Here is a 12876-nt window from a genome sequence, read left to right on the forward strand (position 1 = left end):
CCAGGCTTCTTGCACTGATGTCCCTTCTCTGTTCTAGGATCCCATCTAGGCCCCAGATTATAATCGCTATTGTGTCTTTCTGGTCCCTTCCAGTCTGTGACAGTCCTTTAGTCTTTCACTGTCCTTCAACATCTTGTCACTTGGGATGAGTACTAGTCAGCTGTATTTTTTTGGTAAGTTTTTTTGTTTTTTTTTTCTGGCTGTGCCACGTGGCTTGTGGGATCATACTTCCCCAATCAAGGATCAAGCCCACGCCCCCTGCATTAGAAGTGCAGATTCTTAACCACTGGACCATCAGGGAAGTCTGTAATCAGTTGTTTTATTAAATGTCTCTCAGTTGTTTCAGGTCATTTTGTTGCAGGAAGGGGGACCCCTTCCAGGGCCTGAGAGTGGGCTCTTGTCTAACACTCAGAAATGAATTGTCCAAGGAGACACACATGCTGACAAAGCAAGAGACTTTATTGGGAAGGGGCACCTGGGTGGAGAGCAGGAGGGTAAGGGAACCCAGGAGGACTGCTGCCATGGCTTGCAGCCTCGGGTTTTATGGTGATGGGATTAGTTTCCAGGTTGTCTTTAGCCAGTCATTCTGACTCAGAGTCCTTCCTGGTGGTGCACGCCTTGTTCAGCCAAGATGGATGCCAGAGAGAAGGATTCTGGGAGGTGGTTGGACATGTGGTGTCTCCTTTTGACCTTTCCTGAACTCTTCTGGTTGGTGGTGACTTATTAGTTCTGTGTTCCTTACCAGGACCTCCTGTCATAAAACAACTCATGCAAATGGTTACTATGGTGCCTGACCAGGGTGGGCAGTTTCAATCAGTGTGCTTCCCCTAACAATTTGAGTCAAGTCCAAATCTCAAACCTTAATGAAGTGGGCCCTCTTTTGCATCTTGGTTAGGCTCATGTTTACTGCTCAGTTAGTTCCAGGGTTCTTTTCATTTATGACCATTCCCTAGATGAAATGAAGACAAATTTGTCATCACTCATTGGCCAAAATTAGACTCACTACTCTTCAGGTGTCTTTGGAGAATTACCTTGTGATGCATCATAAGGAATGAGAAACACTGTCAGAACATACAACGAGAGGCTGATTAATTTGTTAATCATGAGTCTTTGTTGTTATCTTGCCTGGTTTAATTATGAAAGAGTACTGTGGTGAAGCTAAACACATGGACACAGGGGTACAGTCAGAAGCCATGAAGAGAGATGGGTGTTACATGGACAGTTCTGGAAGTACTAACTCTAGGAGGGCCAGGCAGGGTTCATTTGAGCCAGTTAGACCCCGAAGCGCCAGAACCTTCAAGCTGGGGAATGTTGGGCATGATGAATGACAATAAACACTCTGTATGCCACCCCACCCTTTGGTACATCACATTCCCATCATATTAATAAAATACAGTGCCCATCGTAAAACAGAGCATGCATGCCTATGGAAAGCAGCTGGGAAGAGGCCTGCCTGGAAAGTGATCTTGGATCAATTCCTAGTGTCTCTGAAATATCAGCAGTTGGGGCAGAGGATGGAGGGAAAATGAGAGAATATAAAGGAAAAGGCATTGGATTCCATAAAAAATTACAGTGACAGAGTCACATAGAGCACGAATTGGTAACATTCACTACCAAATAATCATCTCTGGCATCAAAATTATGCTCTTTTGGGGACTTCCCTGGTAGTCCAGTGGTTAAGACTCTGTGTTCCCAATGCAGGTGAGAGGGTAACAGGCAGGAAGGCTAGGGGTCTCCAAGCAGAGGAAATAGGCTGCAAGTGTCAGATGTTTCTTTCTTTTCTCTCTTAAGCAGTAGGAGAAAACACACTACAAGTGTCAGATTTTTTTTCCCCATTTTCTATACAAAATTAAAAGGAGGTTTCTTTTAAAATTCTGTGTTGCCATGATGACACCTGGTTCCACCTGAACTTAACTTTTCTCAAACCTTGAGCTAACCAATGCGTTTTTCTTATGGAAATGTTTTTCTTAAGCTATGTTAATGAAACTATGTATTTGCTTGGAAACCTGCCTTTCTTCAAGATTCATGTCAATTGTTTTATGGCCTGGGATGACTCACCTTGTGCCAATGTTATCTCAAAATGCATGTTGTGGGTGAGGGGCCTGGCGCCACTCTCTGAGTTTTGAGACATTTCCTTTCTCTAACTAGCAGCCTGCTAGTCGGTATCTGCTAAAGACTAGCAGTGGGGCACTCTTTCTGCCCCCTTCTGATGTCTATGTCAGAAGCTTTCTCTCTTTTATACTTTAATAAAACTTCATTATACAAAAGCTCTGAGTGATCAAGCTTCGTCACTGGCCCCAGATTGAATTCCTCTCCTCCAAAGGCCAAGAATCCCAGCATCATTCATGGCTAGTAGCAGCAACCTTTCACAGAGGGCACAGATTCGATCCCTTGTCAGGGAACTAAGATCCTACAAGTCACATGGCATGGCCAAAAAAAATGATGCTCTTCAGATACAGCCCCCACCCCAGCACAACTCCAAGGCTCGATCATCTTGCTGACAGTCACCTCCTACCCCTGACGCCAAGCCATTCGCTCTTCCTCTACGGGGTCTCCAGCTCTGGGCGCGATCTTTACTGTCGCACCTTTTTTTCAGGTCTGTTTTCCTCCTGACACTGTTAGGGGAAGCACACTGACTGAAACCACCCACCCTGGCCAGGCACCATAGTAACCATTTGCATGAGTTGTTTTATGACAGGAGGTCCTGGTAAGGAACACAGAACTAATAAGCCACCACCAACCAGAAGAGTTCAGGAAAGGTCAAAAGGAGACACCACATGTCCGACCACCTCCCAGAATCCTTCTCTCTGGCATCCATCTTGGCTGAACAAGGCGTTGTGCACCACCAGGAAGGACTCTGAGTCAGAATGATTGGCTAAAGACAACCTGGAAACTAATCCCATCACCATAAAACCCGAGACTGCAAGCCATGTGGCAGCAGTCCTCCTGGGTTCCCTTACCCTCCTGCTCTCCGCCCAGGTGCCCCTTTCCCAATAAAATCTCTTGCTTTGTCAGCACATGTGTCTCCTTGGACAATTCATTTCTGAGTGTTAGACAAGAGCCCAGTTTCGGGCCCTGGAAGGGGTCCCTCTTTCTGCAACAACACTGGCGGCTTCTCAGAAGCAGTGGGCAAGGCTACTGTTGGGACATATGGTGATCATATGTATCTCGTTTGATCCGCTCAATATTTTTCTGTCTTATGATTTTCTGTTATTATTTTAATTGTCTGTTGTGACCTCAGAAACTGATTTTCTGACCCAGTAAGGAGAGATGACTGGTGGTTTGAAGAACACTGGACTGGAGGGTTCTTTAAGATCTTTTTCTGCTTAATGTTTTAAAAATCAAAGGGAAACAGTTGGAAACATGGCAAAACCAAATATGTAATATTCATTCACAACCTCAGTCTTCAAATTAAATTTAATTAAATTAAAATATTGATCCTCCAAAAAGCAAACAGGACAGATACTATTTTCATTTTAGGGAGGAACATGAGACTTAAAGAGTTTAAACTACCTGTGTGAGGTTGCACTGTGATTTCCACAGTGCCAGGACCAGAGAAGATAAAGGACCTGAGTTAAATGCCAAATTTGTCCCATGCCCTCTGCCAAGCCAAGAGCAGCAAACTCAAATGGCTTTAGAAGTTCAGCAAGTCATTTAATGTGTATAGAGGGTGTCTTTGGTGGCTCAGATGGTAAAGAATCTGCCTACAATGCAGGAGACCTGGCTTTGATCCCTGGGTTGGGAAGATCCCTGGAGAAGGACATGGCAACCCACTCCAGTATTCTTGCCTGGAGAATCCCATGAACAGAGGAGCCTGGTGGGCTACAGTCCCTGGGGTTTCACAAAGAGTTGGACACGACTGAGCGACTTTCACTTTCACTTTTCACTTTCAGAGGGTGTCAGGCCCTACAAGTGGTAGGGACAGTGGCAAAGTGGAGGGTGTGCCGGTGTATGACAAACAGATCACACCTTCAGGTCACCTTCAATCCAGGGAACCTGCATGTCACGACCCCTGTGGGTACCTTTACACCTAGGACCTTATTTGACCCTCATCACAACCTGTAAGGTCTGCATTATCATCCCCTCTTTACAGCTGAGGATGCTGGGGTTTAGAGAGGCTAAGTGCCTGGGTTACCCCCTACTGTGTCCATGGGAAGGGCCATCAAGCCTGGGCATGATCTAGGGGCCCTTGTCTCCTGGAGCTACAGAATGTCTGACTTTTATAGTTGCTGACAATCTGAGGAAGGTCAAAGAGAGCGATTCAGCCAGACTGAGGCTGTGGATGAATATTACGTATTTGATTTTCCCATGTTTCCAACTTAGCCCTTTTGATTTTTAGAATATTAAGCAGAAAAATATCTTAAAGACACTCCAGTCCAGTGTTCTTCAAACCACCAGCCATTTCTCTTTATAGGGTCAGAAAATCAGTTTCTGAGATCACAACAATTAAAATAACATAAAATGATACAGAAAAATATCAGAATCCATCACTCATGATTAGTGGTATTATTTTAGGAAACTTGTTATACACAGTAAAAAAAAAATTAATTGAAAGAAAAAATTTTAATAATCACTTTGGAAATTCATTTCTCCAATCCAAGCCCTTCATTCCATGGATAGGAGACAATGGGAGAGTTAATGGCAGGGCCAGGACTACAACCCAGATCTCCCAATGCCTAGTTCATGGCTAAGTTCCCTCATTACAGTGCCTTCACAAAGGCATTGTTTGAAAATTCTGGCAATAGGTACAGTATTCTTGCCTGAGAAATCCCATGGACAAACAGTCCATGGGGTCGAAAAAGTGTCAGACAATTGAGCAACTAAATAACAACAACCCATCGTCAGCCAGTGGTGCATGAATAAACTTACGTCTTATAAACAATTACTCTGAGGGTGTTTACTTCATGTTCACGCTGTTCAGTCATCATGTTGCAGGAAGAGAGCTCTTGTCTAACACTCAGAAATGCGTTGTCCAGGAGACACACATGCTGACAAAGCAAGAGACTTTATTGGGAAGGGTGCCTGGGGCAGAGAGCAGGAGGGTAAGGGAACCCAGGAGGACTGCTCTGCCACGTGGCTCACAGTCTCAGGTTTTATGGTGATGGATTAGTTTCCAGGTTGTCTCTGGCCAATCATTCTAATCATTCTAACTCTGGGTCCTTCCTAGTGGTGCATGCGTTGCTTAGCCAAGATGGATGCCAGAGAGAAGGATTCTGGGAGGACATATGGACTGGTGTCTTATGTCTCCTTTTGACCTTTTCTGAATTCCTCTGGTTGGTGGTGGCTTGTTATTTCTGTGTTTCTTATCAGGATCTCCTGGTAAATTCATACAAAATGGTTACTATGGTGCCCGGCCATGGTGGGCAGTTTCAGTCAGTGTTTTTTCCTAAGAGTCAGAGTCCCTGCATGTCCAGCTGTTGGATGTGCTTGAATTTAAAGAGAATCCTGTGCCTCTTATGACATTTTGATGCCAGAATGATCTCTGTCACTCTCTTGAGCACAGAGATGGTGGAAGGTCTGATGTGAGAGTACACTGTGTTGCTGTAGCCCCTAAGTGGGCTTCGGGCAGGGGCGTGTGTGAGGATGTCCTTCCTGCAGGGCTTTGAAGGAGCACCCAGATCACCTGATCTGTGGAAGAAGTCCAAGCAGGAGTGGTTGTGTGGGGTGATCTGAGGAAAATACCAGGGGCTCAGAATATGACTGAAGGAGAACTGAGTAGAACTCCTCTCTCTGGAAATTTCTGCAAGAGCAGGGCAGAACATTCTGGAAGAAGCAAAATGGAGTAGGTAGAGAGAAGACAGGGTCAGAATGTGACTGGTTAAAGGAGAACTCAGCTAAGCATTACCTCCCCTAGGTGCTTCTCTGAAGGCAGAAGAATGAGGACAGAACTTTTTGGAAAAGAGCCATTTCACAGAAGGCAGAGCCTAGCAGAGGCTGTCGCTGGAAGGAAAGAGACTGATTATCATGTATGATCATGAGCCTCAAGGTTCTAAATATATGGTGGACCAACTGCTTTTATATGTTAATTTTCTTTCTCTCTTCTTTCAAAGTTGAGACACTTTCAGCTCGTTCTAATTTTTAAACCACATTTTGAGACCAACTCCATTGTGTTTTCTTGTTCCCTTTCTGCCTCTCCTTTCTCCCTTTCCATATTTTTAAAAGTATGAACTCCGTATGTCCAGCCCACAGAGAATAGTTTTCAAGGCTGACATTCCCTAAACCAGATAGTTATGTGATTTATGGACATCAAATAAAAAGAACCTAGTCTTGTGGGAAGGGGGATGGGAAAATGGAGGCATAAAGGGGAAGAAGGGACAGAGACTAGAAAAAGGGCAAGGCTGAAGGTTGGGATTCAGCAAAGAAACTGACAGGAGAGAGCTCAGGGGAAATCAAAGGCTCTCAGTCACCATCAAAATGAATCCCAATGATATTTAATCCTTGAAGAAGTATTGATGGGGTCTGATCAATATAAATAAATGCTGATCTCAAGGCAGAAGGGAAATTCATTCCCTAATTATATCCAGTAATGGTTATTTCTCAAATAATTATTGTATTGTCTAATCTATCTAAGTAAATGCTTATCTGAAACAGAAGGAGAAAACTACCAAAAAAAAAAAAAAAAGAAAAGAAAACTGCTACCATCAAAACTAATTGCAGTAAAGAGTTTGACAGTATCTCAAAAAGGTAAACATAGAGGTACCATACGACTCAGTCATTCCACCCCTAGGGGTATGCCCAAGAGAAATGAAAACAAATATCCACACAAAAACTCATGCATGAATGTTCATAGCAGCATTATTCACAGTAGTCAAAAGGTGGAAATAACCCAAATGTTCATCAATGGATGAATGGATAAACAAAATCTGGTTTATGCCCACAAAATGAAATATTCTTCTGTAATGAAAAGGAATGAAATACCAATAGGTGGTACAACATGGATAATCCACGAAAACATTATCGAAGTGATAGAAGGCAGACACAAAGGGCCACATGTTTTTTTTATTTCATTTATATGAAAGATCTAAAATAGGCAAATGGATAGAAACAGAAAACATATTACTGGTTGTCAGGGGCTGGAGTGGAGGGGAAGGGGAGGTTTAGCAGCTCCAATGGCAAGAATCAAAGTCAAGTTAACCATAAGCTCAGATTTTAAAATTTATGGTTTCAAAATATGCAACCATCAGTGAGGAAATTGAAAAGTCTTTAATTCATGCCAAGTGTGTGCTTTAGCTAAACACACAACATTATTCTTAGTTAAAGACAGAATTCCCCCTATCTCCCCACCATAGAAGGAAGAAACAGAAAAAGTGGGTTACCACGTTGAGGTTTTCCTTTCATGTATACCTTCATGTGACTGACATTTTATTTAGTCCTCTGAGACAATGAGGGGCTTCCCAGGTGATGCTAGTGGTAAAGAACCCACCTGCAAATGCAGGAGATGTAAGAGACATGGGTTTGATCCCTGGGTTGGGAAGATCCCCTGGAGGACGGCACAGCAACCCACTCCAGCATTCTTGCCTGAAGAATCCCATGGACAGAGGCGCTACGGGCTATGGTCCGTAGCATCACAAAGAGTCAGACATGACTTAAGTGACTTAGCACGCAATGCACTGAGACAATGATTTTTCCCCCCTTGAAGCAGAGTACTTGTAATTACAAAGCCCAGAGCGGGAATTGGACCCACCAGGAGACACTCACAGGGCAGATGGGATTTTGTGAATTCCTTCCCTCTGTAGAGTAGCATTTGTGGACCACCCACACTCCACCTGGGAAGCCCGGCAAACACAATCTGACTCCAGTAGGTAGGGTACAGCATATAGATCGTGTTACCATTGGGAAACCAAACAGTGAGACTGAGTTCGTTCGGATCCAGCACCAGGGCTGATAATTCTAGCAAGAGAGACAGGCCTTTAAAAGGAGAAATATAGGAACTTCCCTGGTGGCCCAGTGGCTAAGATTACCCATTCCCAATGCAGGGACCCTGAGTTCAATTTCTGGTCAGGGAACTAGATCCCACATGCTGCAACTAAGACCTGGTACAGCCAAATAAAATAAAATTAAAAAGTAAAAGTTTTACCTTTTGCTACCACTTCGCCGCCATCATGGGTCGCATGCACGCTCCCGGGAAGGGCTTGTCCCAGTCGGCTCTGCCCTACCGCCGCAGCGTCCCCACCTGGCTGAAGCTCACTTCTGACGACGTGAAGGAGCAGATCTACAAACTGGCCAAGAAGGGCCTGACTCCCTCACAGATCGGTGTGATCCTGAGAGACTCTCATGGTGTTGCACAAGTACGTTTTGTGACAGGCAACAAAATCTTGAGAATTCTTAAGTCCAAAGGACTTGCTCCTGACCTCCCCGAGGATCTCTATCATTTAATTAAGAAAGCTGTTGCTGTTCGAAAGCATCTGGAGAGGAACAGAAAGGATAAAGATGCTAAATTCCGTCTGATTCTGATTGAGAGCCGTATTCACCGGTTGGCTCGATACTACAAGACCAAACGAGTCCTGCCCCCCAACTGGAAATACGAGTCATCCACAGCTTCTGCCCTGGTTGCATAAATTTGTCTATTGTACTAAAGCAATAAAATCATTGTTTAACAGAAAAAAAAAAAAAAAAAGTAAAAGTTTTAAAAATAAATAAATAAAAGGAGAAATAATAGGACATAGGCCTGATAAGACAGCCCATCCTCGATGCGTTTGTGGCTTTTCTTCACGTCCAACATCACTGCCCCCTCCATAGGCATGGAGCACGCAGGGTCCCCTAGCCTGGTGTGTGATTATTTGTCCCATCTCAGATGTGTTTTCCCCCTGAGGACCGTCCTTTTCTAGAGCTCTTGCGGATCAGTTCCTTTCCTATTCCTCCACCAGACTACGCCAGGTCCCGGGACAGGCTGGCCTCCTTGGTCGAAGAGGTAGGGCTTCTAGGTGCTTAAGGGACACCTCCAGCGCTGCACCTGGGTGCCCTTGGCTGCCCATTCTGTGGAAATCAGTCCTATTAACAAACGCATGCTTGTACCAGACTTTGCTGCGCTCTTGGGATCGTGTGAACTAGTAGTTAGTGGTCACTCACCTTTTACGTTGCTCTCCAAACAAGATGGGTTTGCTTTTTTAAAAAAAAAAAAAAAAGATGGTATGGAAGTCTTGCTACCTCCTGAATGATAACTTCTTCCTGCCTAGGCATACATCTCAGATTTGATTCTAGGAAGAGTCTGATCTGCTCGTCCTCAGTGAGTTACTACAGATTTGGGCAATGGGAGGAGGAACAGGCAGGCAATGGGAAAGGTTCAGAGAGGCTCCAGTTCTGTCTCAGTTCACAAAGGCACCTGAAGCTTTGCTCTTGACCATTAGGACAGGGGAGCCTTGGCCTTGACCATTAGGGCATGGGTGGCACCTGGAGACAGGCCTTGGTGTGGGTCTTCCAAATCAAATGGTGCCCAAAAGTCTCCCTTGAGCCCCTGGAATTTTCTGCAGGCCTTGCTTTATTTATTTATTTTAAATTTTTATTTATTTGACTGCACTGGTCTTAGTTGCAACACGTGGGATCTAGTTCCCTGACCAGGGATCGAACCCATGCCCCTGCATTGGGAGTGCAAAGTCTTAACCACTGGACAACCAGAGAAATCCCTGCAAGTCCTGCTTTAAAAGCTGAGGAAGTGGGAATTCCCTAGTGAATCAAAGGTTAAGATTGTGCTTCCACTGTAGGGAGCGCAGGTTCTATCCCCAGTTGGGGAACTAAGATTTCGCATGCTGTGTGGTTCAGCCAAAAACTTAAAAAAAAAAATAATTAATTAAAAAATTTTTTAAAGTAAAAGCTGAGGAAGTTATCCAGATGGTGTCAGCTGGGTCCCAGAGATTGTCTGGTACAATCTGGATCCCAATCATGAAAAGATTGCACCAGAGGGAGACACTGGTCTGAGAGTCTCCACCCCAGATGACCACATGACTCCAGGTGGAGCTAGTGAAAGGGAAGAATTGCCAAGAAAAATAAATCAAGTAAATTAGTTTGTAAATGTTCTGAGGCAGGGCACAGGCAGCCTCCAGTCATTTATAATCGTGATAGGCTTCGTTTCCTGGGCCTTTATGGTTGTTATTTGGCCCTAAAGGCAGATTCACAGAAGGAGGTCAGTGCAGGTCTGGGGCACCCATCAGTGGACAGAGAAATGAGGCACACATTTAAGTAGAAGGATTGGTTGGACAGGGTTTGAGAAAAGGAGTCAGTCAAGATGCTGATTTCTAATAAAGGGAAAGCTGACAAGCAGGAGGCCTCTTGGAAGGCAGCTCCCTGCCCAGAGGGCGGTGGGCTAGACACAAGGTCAAGGGAGCAGGCCCTTATTACAAAAGCTAAGGCTACTGAACGGGCAGCCGTCAGTGAGGAAAGATCTAAAATTGTGTAATGCAAGCCAGGTGCTAACGACAAAGAATTATGCAGCATTATAAATTTCAAATTATTTTCTCTCACCAAAAAAATACATCATGTAGGGGCAGGGGGCAGGCTACCACATAAGCCTTTATACTCTCATGCCAAAGAATTTGTATTTACTTTGCAGAGCAATTGTTTCTATCATGTGGTCAGATCCACATAACTAGGTAGCCCACGAGTATGAAGCCTGCCCAGAGGCAGGTCAGTTGGCCTGACCTAGGGGCCAGTCGTGGCCAGTTATTTAAAGATTGCAAATAACTAGATATTGCTGAGGGAGTCGTTCTGCTCAAGGGACCCACGGGACATCATCTGAACTGTGGTTGAAATTAAAGATGTAGATAAAATATCCTCCTCAAAACCACATACAAAAGGGGGAGATTATTTTAAAAATTCCTTTGAGGGGATGATAACATAGGATGGCATATGTTCCTATATGTGGAGCCAGGACATATAATGCAAGACCTCACATTTTAAGGGGCTCACAATCTGCCTCGAGGAGGGTGAGTGGGCCAGACCCAGAAGGTGACAGAAGAAATCTCTGACCTTTCAGGACCCATGGGGGATGACCTTGGCGAATCTGATGAACTGTGCTATTGTCCCAACTGAAGAAACAAACCAGTAAAATAAAAATAATAATAATGATAAAAATAAATAAGGAGGGTGGGAGAAAATTTGCAGAGTTTGACAGATATGTTTATGGCAAAGGTTGCGGTGATGGTTTCATGGGTACATACTTATCTCCAAACTCATCAGGTTTTATCCATTAAATATGTACAGCTTTTGTACACTGGTCAGACCTCAACAAAGTAGATTTTTAAAATAACTGTAAAAACTAGGAAACAGGGACCTCCCAGGTGGTCCAGTGGTTAAGAATCCACTTTCCAATGCAGGGGATGCAGGTTCAATCCCTGGTGGGGAAACTAAGATCCCACATGCCATGGGGCAACTAAGTCTGTGCACCACAACTATTGAGCCTGTGTTCTAGAGCCCGAGAGCCACAACTACTGAGCCTGCATGCCACAACTAGAGAAGCCTGTAGAGTGCAAGAAAGATCCCACATGCCACAACTAGGCTGGATGCAGCCAAACAAACAAATGTTTTTGTTTTTGTTTTTTTTAAAAAAAAAAGAGTAAATTTTAAAAAAGAAAGAAAAACTAGGGAACAACAGAAGATATGGCTTAAATGTGGGCTGGCCAGTGTGGCAGCTGTGGGCGACACATGGCTATTGAGCATCTGACGTTTGCCGTAAGTGTAGAAGGCATGTGCTCAGTCGCTCAGTAATATCTGACTCTTTGCGACCCCAGGAACTGTAGCCCACCAGGCTCCTCTGTCCATGGGATTCCTCAGGCAAGAATACTGGAGTGGGTTGCCATTTCCTTCCTCCAGGAGTCTTCCCGACCCAGGGATCGAACCCGCATTGTCTTAAGTCTCCTGCATTGGCAGGTAGGTTCTTTACCACTAGTGTCACCTGGGAAGATGTAGAATGCATTACAGATCTCAAGTAATGTACAACTATCTCATTAGTAATGTGAAATGTTGATCATGTGTGGAAATGATATTATTTTGGACATGGTTTAAACAAGTATATTTTTAAAAATAATTTAACCTTTTAAATGTGATTGCTGGAAAATTAAAAATGACACATATGACTTGGCTGGCATTTGTGGCTCACATTGTATTTCTACCGGACAGCGGTGCATTTGAACGCCACCTCTACCAGGATCCGGTGCGTCCCAGGCTGCAGGCACTGCTCCCCTCTGCTTCTCCACTGGGGGTCTGGGGCCCTGGCTCCTGAGGATTTCTCCCACAGCTCACTTGGACCTGCATGGATGTTGACTGTGACAGCTTTGAATCTAGAATTCAATTTGGAGAGAACGGCTATCTTAACAATTCTGAGCCTTCAATCTATGAACATGGCATGTCTTTCCAATTATTTCGGTCTCATCTAATTTAATTTCTCTCAGCAATGTTTTATAGTTTTCATCAGAGTGGTGTTGATAGTCTTTTGTTAAACTGATTACTAGTTATTTTATGTTTCTTGGTATTGCCATAAATGGGATTTGTAAAAATTTCATTTTCCAATTGTTTCCTGCTAGTATATAATACATGAGATTTTTTTATATTAACCTTGGATCCTATGACATTGCTAAGATCATTTATTAGTTCTAGCATTGCACTGTAGAGTCCCTGGAATTTTCAACATAAACAATCAGATGATCTACAGACAGGGACAGTTTTCCTTGTAAAGAAAAACTTGAACAGAAATATTTTAAAAACAGAAAGAAAACCATTTGAAAATGTACTTATCAAAGTTCTGTAAAAGCACTAGAAAACCATAGGAAATAGTTAGATTCTCATGACATTATCTGAGGTCTGCTATGTATTCTTTTGGAGGGGTGATGCCACAAGAAACCGAGCATTCTGTTTTGTGGCATCAAAATACTGAACAGATTTTTC

The 12876-nt window shown here is 43.8% G+C and overlaps 1 protein-coding gene across 1 annotated transcript; it reads left to right on the forward strand.

Annotated features, from left to right (window-relative positions):
• The first annotated feature begins 8077 nt into the window (after positions 1-8077).
• On the forward strand, positions 8078-8623 carry LOC110129882 (small ribosomal subunit protein uS15). Its single transcript, XM_020881555.2, has one exon. The coding sequence runs from the start codon at positions 8103-8105 to the stop codon at positions 8556-8558; it is 456 nt and encodes a 151-aa protein (XP_020737214.2). The 5' UTR covers positions 8078-8102; the 3' UTR covers positions 8559-8623.
• Positions 8624-12876: the final 4253 nt, after the last annotated feature.

Source organism: Odocoileus virginianus, unplaced genomic scaffold (assembly GCF_023699985.2).
Source record: "Odocoileus virginianus isolate 20LAN1187 ecotype Illinois unplaced genomic scaffold, Ovbor_1.2 Unplaced_Scaffold_1, whole genome shotgun sequence".
Classification (NCBI taxonomy): Eukaryota; Metazoa; Chordata; class Mammalia; order Artiodactyla; family Cervidae; genus Odocoileus; species Odocoileus virginianus.

Bases quoted from the DNA above. Each gene is read 5' to 3' on its own strand.
- LOC110129882 (XM_020881555.2), top strand. From the start codon at position 8,103: ATGGGTCGCATGCACGCTCCCGGGAAGGGCTTGTCCCAGTCGGCTCTG.